The 13,280-nt window shown below is 26.2% G+C and overlaps 1 protein-coding gene across 1 annotated transcript in view; it reads left to right on the top strand.

Moving 5' to 3' along the window:
- Positions 1 to 10,403, top strand: part of LOC132917283 (diuretic hormone receptor-like) — a 49,494-nt gene extending 39,091 nt beyond the window's left edge. The window contains exons 8-12 of the mRNA XM_060977955.1: positions 6,580 to 6,644; positions 6,734 to 6,868; positions 6,954 to 7,142; positions 8,733 to 8,890; positions 10,000 to 10,403. Of these exons, the coding sequence (XP_060833938.1) occupies positions 6,580 to 6,644; positions 6,734 to 6,868; positions 6,954 to 7,142; positions 8,733 to 8,890; positions 10,000 to 10,210 (758 nt within the window). The 3' untranslated portion in view covers positions 10,211 to 10,403. The remainder of the gene's footprint in view (positions 1 to 6,579; positions 6,645 to 6,733; positions 6,869 to 6,953; positions 7,143 to 8,732; positions 8,891 to 9,999) is intronic.
- Positions 10,404 to 13,280: the final 2,877 nt, after the last annotated feature.

Here is a 13,280-nt window from a genome sequence, read left to right as displayed (position 1 = left end):
CCATTAAATAATATTTTAAATTTAACATCCATGTTAGATATAGTAATCAAAACCTTTGATTTCAAAATGTTTGTTTTATATGGTTGAATGTTATATCTTTTATGATATCGAATACTCGAATTATTATTGAACCGATTACAAAGTGTACGTACTTTAATAATCTTTCTAAATAAAAAAACTAAAAGAAGTATTTTTTATATTTTTTAAATTCGAATTATCGCAGGTGTTTACTGTGGTATTTGATTTAAGTTTGGTGCTGTTTATATTATTGTGGTTAGTCGAGACCATTTTCGTTGTAGGAGTTTGTATAGGTATTAAGAGTTCTAATTAATTCTGGAACAAAGCCTTAGTAAGTCGGTTTAAAAGTTGAACTTAAGTTTAAGTTAAACTATTATTTGGTATACTTACCTACCAATATTATTTGTTAAAATAACAGGTTGGTATAGATAGGGAAATGAGAAAAAAATTAATTTGGTAACAACCCGAATAATATAATATACCTAATATTTAAGCATTATGAACGCCATCTATAGTCTATACCTACCACTTAAATTTGTTTATTATTATTAGGTTTCTCACATTATATGTATCACACATTTTTTTAAATATTAATCTGGAAAAAAACTGTACTTCAACTTTGAAGTTAAGATATGATACTACAAATTGAATCAAAAACATAATCATTAAATGTATGAACTGTGATCGTTAATAAATTTAACGTAAAAGTATTGTTACCGTTACGATTAATTATTAATCGATTTAGAGAAAAATGGTTTAAAACATAAGAACCTTTATACTCGCAGGACAGCAATTTACTCTATTTCGCGTTTCATCCATTATTATATTTACTTAAGTGTATGATAGATATTTTTCTCAATCAACATCATCCGTATATCATTATTTTTATTAGTTGCCAACACTAATTATCAATTAGTTTAAACACAACATTTTTAATTTTATATGAGATAAAATTATTATTACCTACTGTAATTATTTACATATAATTTTTTAAAGCACGCCAAACCAAACCATGTATTTGCTATAATTTTTATTCCACAAATTGCTACGACAAAATCCATATTGCTCAATTAGTAAAAATAGATAGTTTATAAAATATTTTCTTTTGTTTGATGTAAATACATAATCCATGCAAGTTAACACAAACGAATATGCATACATAGAAAATATTTAAATCGAATAATTTATTGTTATATTTTTGTATTTTATGATTTTACCTACTTTTCATAATGTAAGACAATTCAAAAAATATCAATTATAAAATAATATCTGTTAATCGACAATTCTAAGACAAATGTTTAATATAATAACTTTTCATAATTACATTTCATTCAAACCTACAAAAGTTAATTGATAAACTTAACAAAAAGAAACAAAACGCTAGTTAAATGTTACTAGATCTATTATAATAATAGATAATACTTCTATTATAAAATAAATAATAATATTGTCGAGTGTACCTTGTAATTGAGTACCTAGGATACTGTAATGGATGAGTTGAATTTAAATACCGGCATAAATGATTGCATATGAAAACCGATTCTAAAAAAAAATGATCTGTAAAACTATATAATATTTTATTCTTTATTTTTATATTTATAAATAGGTTTTAAACCATTTTGTAAATGTTAAAAAAATACAGAATTTTAATAACGAAGTATTAGCTTTTTAAATTGAACAATGCAAAAATTTAAGATGGATAACAAAATAATTGAGGATAAAAATTAAATCATTTTAGTTAGAATAATATTAAAATACATGTACATGCCCATTACAGTTAATTACTATAAGTATGGTACAATTCAAAATTGAACGAGGCTAATAAAATTATTCACCTAAATGGGCTCATTTTTTCATATAATTCCTCGAACAAATGGGAACAAAGATATGAAGATTATGATGGACTTGATGAGGAAGAACCTTGAAGTTGAGCAAGGATAAGAAATCAATTGAATCAATAATTATACCAAAACACAGACCTTTTAGAAACTTAACAAAAATCATACGGTTGCATTCGGTTTATTAGACAAGATCTAATTTAGTAGCAACAAAAGAATAATCGCAGATCGAAGGTATCGACGCTGAACTCTTTCAATTTGTAGTCATTAGTAGTGTAAGGACTTCATACAACCGTACTATATTCTAGTACAGATTAAACTAATACCTATACAAAATAGTGATTTAAATAACGAATCTAATTTGAAGTCCCCAGCAAGTCTATTGACAAATATCAACATTTTTAGCTTCATACAACATAACATTAAAATGAATAGGATCTAGGATTTAGTGAACTGATTTAGTTTTAATTTAAAGTATTTACAGTTATTCATTTATGAGTTATAAAAAACAACCAAAAATTCTGCTATATTCATTTCCGTTTTTTTCTAAGTATTTTTGTTTTTTGTAGTTATTTTTTCACCCCGAATATAACAACTAAATCTAATTTGATACCACAAACAATTCTAAAGTTGAATAACAAAGCATTTTTCCTAATATTAAATATTTCCGAAAATAAAATATACACTAACCTAAATTCTTTACATTCGTCGGGTCGCTCAGAATTTAAATTTACTTGAGTTTTATTTTTATTTTTAAATCCTAATAATTAAAGTATGTATGTTTAATATTTTTCTACGCTATGATAAACGCTGTGCTATTTGAAAATTGTGAAAAGAACAATTATACACTTGTGTGTATTAATCATTGTAAAAAATATCACTCAATATTACATATATTTTAATTATTAAAAGTGTATTTTTTCAAATATTATTCGTGGACATTTTATAACCAGATTGTTCAAATAATAAAACAAATTGTAAATTTTCAAAATCTAAGTAAGTTTTACAATATTTATTATATACACTTTTCAGTTTAATAATTGACTACCAAAATTCTTTTCAATAAAAAAGTTAATTTTTATTTAATACTTAAATAATTGTTATTAATGGGGCCAATTTAATTTAATTTGATAATTAAAATATATAAATACAAATTATTAATTTATAAATATAAATATATATTATTCTATAAACTACAATAATTACTAATACAATAGGTGGTATTACAAATGTAAATATTTAAGCCTAAAAGATTTAATTAAGGTATCTACAGTAAAAAATGATATTTATTTCTCTCATATGGAATGTACTTATCTACTATAGAGATTGTTGATAAAATTATTCAATTATCTTCACTTATACAAGATTATTATATACAACTTTTAAAATTACTGCAATTTATAAAAATAAACCAGCTAAGGTGGTTTCTTTAACTTTTATTAGACCTTGTCTTCTTTTTACCTATTTATTATACCTCTGTATTTAATTAATTATTCAATAATGATTGAGTTTATATTTAGATAAATAATAATAAATACTCTATTAATACTTTTAACTGAATACAATTAGCCACAATCACTTCGCATATAATATATAAATATAGGTAATGAATTAATATTACCTAACATCTTATGAAGAATCACTTACTCTACTTGATCGTCAATAAAATTATAATTTAGTTATTTATAACTACATTAAATTACCGAAATTAAACTTAATTATACATTATTTAATAATTTAATTTTAATATGTTTTCAATGTATTATTTTTACGATTCCATAACACGAATAGGTTAATCGTCGTGTGGTTCATATTTTAAAATTAAACATTTGATTCTATTTATACAAGAATTTATTAAAACTACAACATTATTAGTAGGTAAATAGGAAATCATTTTTTTTTTTTTTGTAAAATCATCAGTTATAAATAATAATACATCTTATAAAGTATACTTACACATAGGTACATCGATTATTAATGGGGAGTAGGGATTTAAGAGATACACTAAGAAATAAAGTTTAATTTAGCTCAAATAATAATGCATTATCCGATATTTTATGCCAAATTTTCTTATGACCCTATAAAGTATAAATGCATTATCTCATCGTTTATTGTCAGTTATATGAAAGTAAACAAATGCCCATCATAATGTCATTCACTATCACTAATTTTCTACGGTAAAACCTTAAGACTTATAGTTTTTTACAACTTAAGAGCTCTGCGAACTAAAATGTTTAAGAACTGTTTATAAAAACAATAGTTAATATTATTTTTATTAATGTAAACTTTTAAAACTTATCCAAGCATGATTTTTGGGTCTTCTTTTTAATGCGGCATTCAGAAATTATTATACATTAATTAACTATTTATTTTATTCGTAAAACATCAATGTGTGTATTCAAATTACAGTAACTAGAAATATGATTAAAAATAAATTTTGTTGAGAAAAATAATAATAAATTTAACATATTATTTATACATTTCATTTTGAATTATTAATATGAAAACAACTGTATTGATTGACAATTTTTTCAACATTAAATATTTTACTTAAACACTTACATTCTAATAATTAATCACACTCATTTTTAATAATAAATATTCCAACATTCTTCAAAATACATATATATTTATATATATGTTTATATATATATTTTAAAGTATAGGCGAGCGTCTAATCTCGATGTATGATGGTATACAATTTTTGCTTCGACCAAAATCTGAAAAAAAAATGTATATTATATTAGTTTATTTTATATTTTATATTCATTTAAATCATCTATTCCAAAAATATTGGAATATCCGCTATCCAGACTATGCCGGGCTGTAAAATTTCGGCCCACGCCAATACTTTAGATATTTTTTCATATTATAAAACCATAATTTAAGTAGTGATCCAATAATTTTGTTAACAACATATTGTATAAGTATAATTAAATAAAAGTGAGACGTAACGATAAATTAATAATAATAACCAATATTGTTTTTTATATTAAAATCATTTGTAGTGTATTTAAGTAAAATCATCGTTTTATTGGAGCTGGATATTTTTAAGTGTTTAATTAGATAATAATAATATCTTAAGAACAATTCGGTACAATTATTTTTTATAAAATAAGATGAAGTATAATATAACATAGAAATGTATTGCAATGTTGAACATATCCGTGTAATAATTTATCGTACCATATGGTATAATAATTATTATAAATATTATGGTTTATAAATTGTTCTTCGTCTTCAGTGACTAGTAGTTACGGTAGCTACGTGGTTATCAAATGTTTACGCTGTAATAACAACACGCACTGAATCGTTATTTGCATCGATGTATATGGTATATGTACATAATATAATATAATATTGTCTTGATCAGATTTCACAATATATCAATTTCCGATAACTTTGTTAACTCGTATACAATATTCTACTTTCTCCATATAAAAAATAGAATTTTCGTTGACAAAACATTCCCTGCCGGCACCAAGGACGGTGTATAAAATACTGATACTAACATTAGGTATCTCTCGAATCTCGTGTAACAGACGTGGTAATGCTATATTCAGTGAAATAGCAATAGCGTACTCGATCGAATATTCCATTTTATAATAATATAATATAATAACCTGAAGATGTAGTACACAATACAAAAATCTAATCAAACTTAGCAATACATCAGAGCTCGGGAGTTATCAAACTTTTTTTAATTAAGATTGAAGTACTGAGAAGTTATTTTTCCTTTGAGAATCAACTTACACGAAAAAAATATAATTGTTGGTACCTTATGCCTTATGGCTTATATAATTATTATGACTCGTCCACTAAATTTGTAATAATTAACAATATATTTTAACAAAGTAGTCGTAAACTTTTAAATTGTTTACTACCTACCATTTGGCTGCCCCTGATAATATATTGTAATATTGTTTGAACATTCGCTAATGAGTCCCGAAAGCGCGTTCTGTTATCGATGCAACGGTGCATGACATTTACTTGCGCAGTATACTCTCTGAAGTCGATTTATTGCCACCCATAATACAATAGTTTATGATACAGGACGCATTACTACACGCAGACACCAGTGTGTTAAGCTACTAAAATTTAGGTCATAAGCTCATAATATTATAGACTTAACTACAAGTTAACGTAATTTTTTTTTTGTGGGTAGAGGGGGTGAGATAGACATTTATAGTTAGCATATTTCATTGACATGTGGTTTAAGATTTATAAAAAATTAAAATATTACAACAAATGAATACCCGTCAACCTTAATTTTAATTTACTTTTATAATTGTATAGGTGTGTGGAATTATAATAACTATTACAATACAAATAAGAATAGAATAAGAACAATCAACAAATATAATATAAATAAATCGAAGGAATTGTTTTTACAATACTATCTAAATTAGTATACCGACGTTCTACATTTTAAATATTATATTAATATTATGAACAAATGAAATGCGATTAAGCTATTTTTTACATTACACACAATACACACACATAGATCGCGAAGAAATTAATAATTATGGAGTTACCCTCCCTCCTTCACAAGTAAAAAAACAACTTAATATTCTACCTATACACTTGTAACTATACAGCAGATAAATTTAGCAACAGACATTTACCACAACGTGTTGCCTCGATGTTTTTTTAAATAATATATTAACGTGTCTCGCCTACAATCTATGTGTATATTAATAATGATTTTATTACATTTTAGGTATACCATTGATCATTATTCCCACTTGGTGTGTCACAAAACTTTTGGTACCAACTAAAAACGACGTAAGCGATCACCGGATAGGCGCATACATAATATACGTATGATGATTAGGTACAATAATAATAATTGACATACCGTGTTTTATTTCCAGTTGGATTTGTACAACCAGATCACTTACGAAAGATACTGTCCGTTAATGGCCTCATACGTTGACGATTGGATATACCAGTCGCCGATAGTTATCGTCCTGCTGATCAACTCTGTGTTCCTTGTAAAAATTATGCGGGTAAGTCATTTCGACAAATACGACAACAAATAAAAGTAGTCAAACGTGTTATGACGTTCGTTTTTTTGTCACTGGTTTTCATTAGGTGCTAATAACAAAAATACGGTCGACGAAATCCGCAGAAACGCACAACTACAAAAAGGCCACTAAAGCTCTTTTAGTGTTGATACCACTACTGGGCATCACTTTTTGTTTGGACATGATCAATCCCAGTTCCACAGGACTACTGGTTAATATTTACAAATTCAGCAAAGTTGTAATTATCAGTACACAAGTAAGCACTACTGTTATAACCAAACATGAATAGAATCCGTTTGAGTATGACATACCTTATTGAGTACACTGTATATACTGTGTATTCTGTGAAATACAAGAATTTCCACTTGGGAGAGAATAAATGGGGCCCATGGGAATTTCTTACTGTATCTATGTACTTTATATTATAACGTATATCGTAACCATATTTTTAAAATATATTAATAATTAAAAACCATTTTTTATCTTACGCCGAGTGACATTTTATTATGCGTGAGAGGAGGAGGAAAGAAGATCACCATAAGTCGAATAACAAAGTAATCTCTTAACGACTGGGGCTATACACGATTGCATCCTATTTAATATTTAGAAGACACCATTGTAAAATTTATAATTGTTGTATAATTACAATATTCAAAATGAATGTGTTTTTAATTTTTATTAGTTTCAAAAAATTTTTTTTCAAAATCATTTTGAATAAATTATAATACCATAATTATACATACATATAATATAACATATTATATTTAGGGTTGGGCCGGTTAGGTTAGGTTCTTGTCCGGTTCCAAAATATTCCCCTTCGGTTATCGATACCGGTTCTACTTTTAAAAAAAAATCTTAAAATTAAGAATAGTAATTAATTAGTATACTGTATAATACTACTATTTATAAAAAATTTAAATTTATATTAATTAAACCAGAATAATAATTAATATTTAAATATATAACATTATTTTACTACAGTTTTCAGTCCATTAAAAATTTAGAAATAATTAATAAATATCAAATAATAATAATAATAAGTTATAACAATTAAAAATAACAATATAAAGTTTGTGACATACTTTATTGAAATATATCATAAAAGAACCGGTAGGTACTTAACAATAAAAATTATATCATAATATAATTTATATTATAACAATATAATATCACATTAAATATTTTAAATAAAAAAGATAGACAAGTGGGTACCATTCTACTGTCCATTAAGTGTTGAGTAAGTCGCTATTATGGGTGTGTTAAATTTGAATTTAATGATATATCATTCCTTAAATCTTCATTAAAATTGATATCTCTATGTGTGAAATGCACATAGTGTACGTATGTTACTTGTTAAACATTATGAAATTAGCTATTGTATACATTTTTATGAAGCTAACTGACAATATAGTTTGTTATTCTATAATATATATATTTATTTTATTTTGTTAGTTAGGTTTTTAAAATTGTAAAATTATTCAAGTTTGGCAACATTAATCGTATTATAAAAAAGTACCGACGATAAGTACTATCACTGTACGCCATGTCACACATTTTGGATGTATCCCTCCCCATAAATTTCAATTACTTCTCTAAATTAAATTATATATATATAAATATCCGTGGACAATGTAAATAGTAATCGGGTTACAAGAAACTTTACATTAAATAATGTTTGCCCTCCAAAAAATTCAACCAAATTCCCGCTCATGCCGTACGTGATCATATTCTACCACCCTAAAAATATAAACATCATATTTAAATCTGTTAGGTGCTATAAATTATAATGATCATATTAAAATACCATTGTACAATATTTATTAATTTGTATCAATTTATTTGCTAGGGGTTCACCGTCTCGTTACTGTATTGTTTCTTTAACAATGAAGTTCAAAGCACATTGAAATACCACATTTCTAGATGGCAAGCGAAGCGGAAATTCCTTGCTTCGAGAAAAAAATATGGCCGGTCCTGGTTGTCGGTGAAACCAAACAATATAATATGGTACGGTCACTAATACAGTAATACATATTAAACTCAATACTTGTACACCATTGTCTTATATCTATACAATATACAGTGTAAAGTTCTATATTAACAAAAATTCTATTTCCGTTGCAATTTTTCTAGCGTTAACTGAAAATAATAAGAATATTTTTGTTTAAAAATATTTTTTTTTCATTTAAAACCTTATAATACATTATAATAATATGTAAATACCACTGCCGTGTATGTACCTTTTATAAGTTAACTAATTAACTTTAACATAACAAGAGGCAATAAATTATAGTAGGTACCTACGAGTAAAAAGGAGGTGTTATTATATTTAATCAAAATAGTGGTGGTCAAAACAAAAAATGTTAGCGGGCCACATAGATAAATACAATGATAACACGAGCCAAAATATTTATAAATACATTTTATATAATATGATATTTTTTCATAAATATAAGTTTATAGATGTAAAATCGTTTTATTAGACGTGAGTTGCATCTGACAAAGACGATAGCCGTAGGTATGTGGTTTGCGAGCCACAAGTTGACCACCCCTTTAATATAATATAATATATTATAGTCATATACCTACATATTTTGATCATACATTTTATGTTTAAAAAATTGTTTGTGCTCATATCGTTCCTTATTAAAAAATTTTAACAACGTAATATTATTTATCATCAAATCAGTAAACTAGTGTATGTGTAATAGTATATAATAACCAATATTTTGAGCAATTAGCTCATAAATACACTAAATATTAAAAGATTTGTTCAAAAAAATTGACTTTTAAAAAAAAAATCGAAATATACTTGTAGAAATGTGTAAACACCTATATAATATCGTTTCTTGCCTTTTAGAATAATATCTTTATGAAAATACAAACGTAAATAACATAAATTTATAATAATTAGTTAATTATTAATAAGCTCATAACTTATTAGTAAATCTATTTAAGGTTTTTATAAAAGGTATAGAGTGGCACAGGAATAAGTATTTAGAAAAATGTAGATAGATTTACTATTTCGCTAATTTGTACTTTAGATATTTATGATTATTTATTAAAAAATTCGATTTTTAAAATGTGCATATTATGTTATTTAATTTAATACACAGTGATCATCAGTTGGATCCAAAGGAACTTATGCCGTGGATACCAGCGAACAACGTTAGGTCATCGTCTTGCGTCAGTAACGACACGACTACCTCAGCGTTGTCAAACAAGAGACTGCCCCCGGATACGACAATTGAAATACCGCCGCATCCAGAACAACAACCACTATATGAGGACACGAAATATTATGTTGGAGACAACCGTGAACCATAATAATATAGTCATTATATTGTATTTAATTAAGTAACTCGATAAAGGCATCGAATATAAACCGAATAGTATGTAAATGTTTTTGTCCTAAGCTTTTATCATTATTATTGCTGTGGAGTAAATTATATATTATATTAATAATGTATTTTTTTTATACGTTGTCAAAAAAATTATAATATTATAATATTTTATTTAACACGGTATTTTTTTCGATATTTTTTTGATTTTGACTGCTATTATTAGTTTCAATAAAATGTCGATATCCTGTATAATCTGTGTGACGTAAAATCCTCAATCTTCTTCTTCTTATTATTATTATTATTATTATACTGCAAATACTGTGTATTGGTAACATTCTATTACCTATGTATAGTATGTTTATTACGATGACAATTTATGATTTAACCATACATTTCTACGAGGTAATTTTTTCTGGATACTGGATAAGTACATATTATATTATTATATCAAGTTTTAAACAATCAAATAGGTAGTCTATAACTACGTAACCATTTTTATGTTAAGGCAAATATCGCATTAATGTATCAACACTGTACGATTGTGATATGATACTCATCGTATCTACAAACATAACAAATCAATATTTATTGTAAATTACTATAGATAATATTTTTTTTTTTTCAATAACAGAAAATGACGGGTGCTTCAATATTCAAACCTAATGTAAAACTGTTCACTGTCGATAATAACAATTGTAATAGGCAGGTACAATAATATATTCAATCACCTGAACATGATATATTGTTATGTATGCTCTTTCATTTTATAAAAAAAAAAATAGTTAAATTTAAATTCCTCTCCTCATATACTTTACAGTTCTATAAATAAATTAAAAAGTCATATTATATTGTTTTATAGTTTTATTTAAACAAGCACAAATTATTTGAGAGAAAATTATTGACTCAGAAAAAAATTTTACGAATAAAAATAACCCTCAGCAAAACACATCCTATTTGTTGTCAAGTGAAACTACATTCATCTGCATTTCAATATGAGTATAATATATCTCTTACACTATAAATATATATGTTTATGTGTATGTGTGTGTGCGTATATATTTATTTTAATTTTAATTTTAGTCCAATGCAGCACTTATACATCTTATGAATTTTTTTTTATTCATTACAGTATATTGCTGCTGTTTGTCGTTTGATCCTTTTCAATATTTTAGAATATAATAGGTATAATTATATTTAAAAAAATAATAATCTTTTTATAATAGTTTTTAAACTTTTTCAACTCAATAATTATACAAACATACTCTAATACCGTATATTAATATTAAAAATTCATAATACTATCGAATTCTAAACATTACTCTATACCTACACAAATAATTTCATAAATATATACAATTAAGTAGTAGACATCAATAATTTATTAAACAACATATCATAATTTAAAGTCGACTTTGCATTGCTACGGTATTTTTTCTACTTATTGACACAGACACTAAGTTTTTTTTTGTATTACTTATTTATTTGCGTTGCATTTAATTAAAAACACTATAATATCTAATGTAAATCTGAATACAAGTAGACATGTCTACATAAGTGTTTTGTATTTCAAAACCATTTACTGCCCTCTGAATAATAAATATTTGCTTATTAAATATCATAACGCGATATCAACAATATCAAACAACTCGAAAACAATGGTGCAGGTATAAAAACAATAATAGGCGGTGTTACGAGCTTAACCAATCAACTGCACGCACAATACAGCGGCGTCATATGTACAAATTTACAATAAACAATAATATTATAGTGTATTTTTGCATTAAAATATAACATCGATGATAAAAATTCGGACAAACGGCGTATATTATTATTATCGATTCGATTCTTTTCGAACGGCGGTGGGAAAAAATCCGATGCTAGTGCGCGTGTGTGTACGTTAAACGTGAAGGGCCGAGGGCGGAATTTAAAAATAGGTATAGGGGGGGAAAAGACCGGCCGACAAACTTTGAACGACAACATAATTTTGCAATATTATTATTTATAAAAACGTAATAATAATAAATATCGTATAATATTAACACGTCGACGTGTCGTCGTCCGCGACGGATCTCGCGCGTACACGGCGTATTTATATATTATCACGAGTATATTATTATAATAATATGTAGTGCGTATACATCGTTTGTCCGGCGTGCTCGCGTACATAATAATCGCCACTGGAGCTTTATTGTTGTGCAGTAGACTATAAAATTCGCGGCGGTGTCCGTTACCACCACAGGATTAAAATGATATTATTATTATCGCAATATATTGTTATTATTATTATGTACACAGTTTGAGCGCCTTGTATTTCGCGCCGCACGCTCCACTACGCGCACGACGGCTGCACTGGTTTGTTGCTGTCGTTTATTATCGTATACAATATACGCACGGCGTCGTTTCCATAATAATAATAATAATAATAATAATATGTCTATTATTATTGTTATTATTAGTCTCAAACTGTGACCGCGTCTACCACAAATCCGTGTATGATATTATTATTATATATAATATTGTTCAAAAAAAAAAAAATTAGCAGTTTTTTGGCGACCACTCGAGTATAATAATAATATTATATTATCAAAATAGCGATGAGTTGTCCCGGCCAGACGAAAATCGGTATTATACGGCGTTCTCGTGGCGGTGTTTCTTGGACCGATTTAGGTGTACATGCACTTGAATAGTTATTGATATTGTAACGACTATACATATAATAGTCGTAGTAGAAGGGACCGTATTTTGAATATCAGCTACAGCTCTTGCATTTTCCACGTTAACGATGTAATGGGCATTTTTTCATTTTTCATTTTATACTACGACTTTTTTTGAAAAATTTAAACACGCGAAAATAAATAATTATAATAGTAATAATATATATCAGATTTTAATGAGCTTATCAGGCGACATTTAAAATAGGTTTTTACGTTATTAAGTAGATATTCTTTATTAATAAATAGAAATATAGAATATATAAGGTTGTATTTTTTTTTTGTGTCTTATAGGAAACATGTCGTTAAATATTATCGTGAGGTACCTATTCATTTTTTTGT

This window comes from Rhopalosiphum padi, chromosome 1, assembly GCF_020882245.1.
Source record: "Rhopalosiphum padi isolate XX-2018 chromosome 1, ASM2088224v1, whole genome shotgun sequence".
Classification (NCBI taxonomy): Eukaryota; Metazoa; Arthropoda; class Insecta; order Hemiptera; family Aphididae; genus Rhopalosiphum; species Rhopalosiphum padi.
The sequence above is the reverse complement of the archived record's forward strand: the minus strand, read 5'-3'. Positions and strand labels throughout refer to the sequence as shown.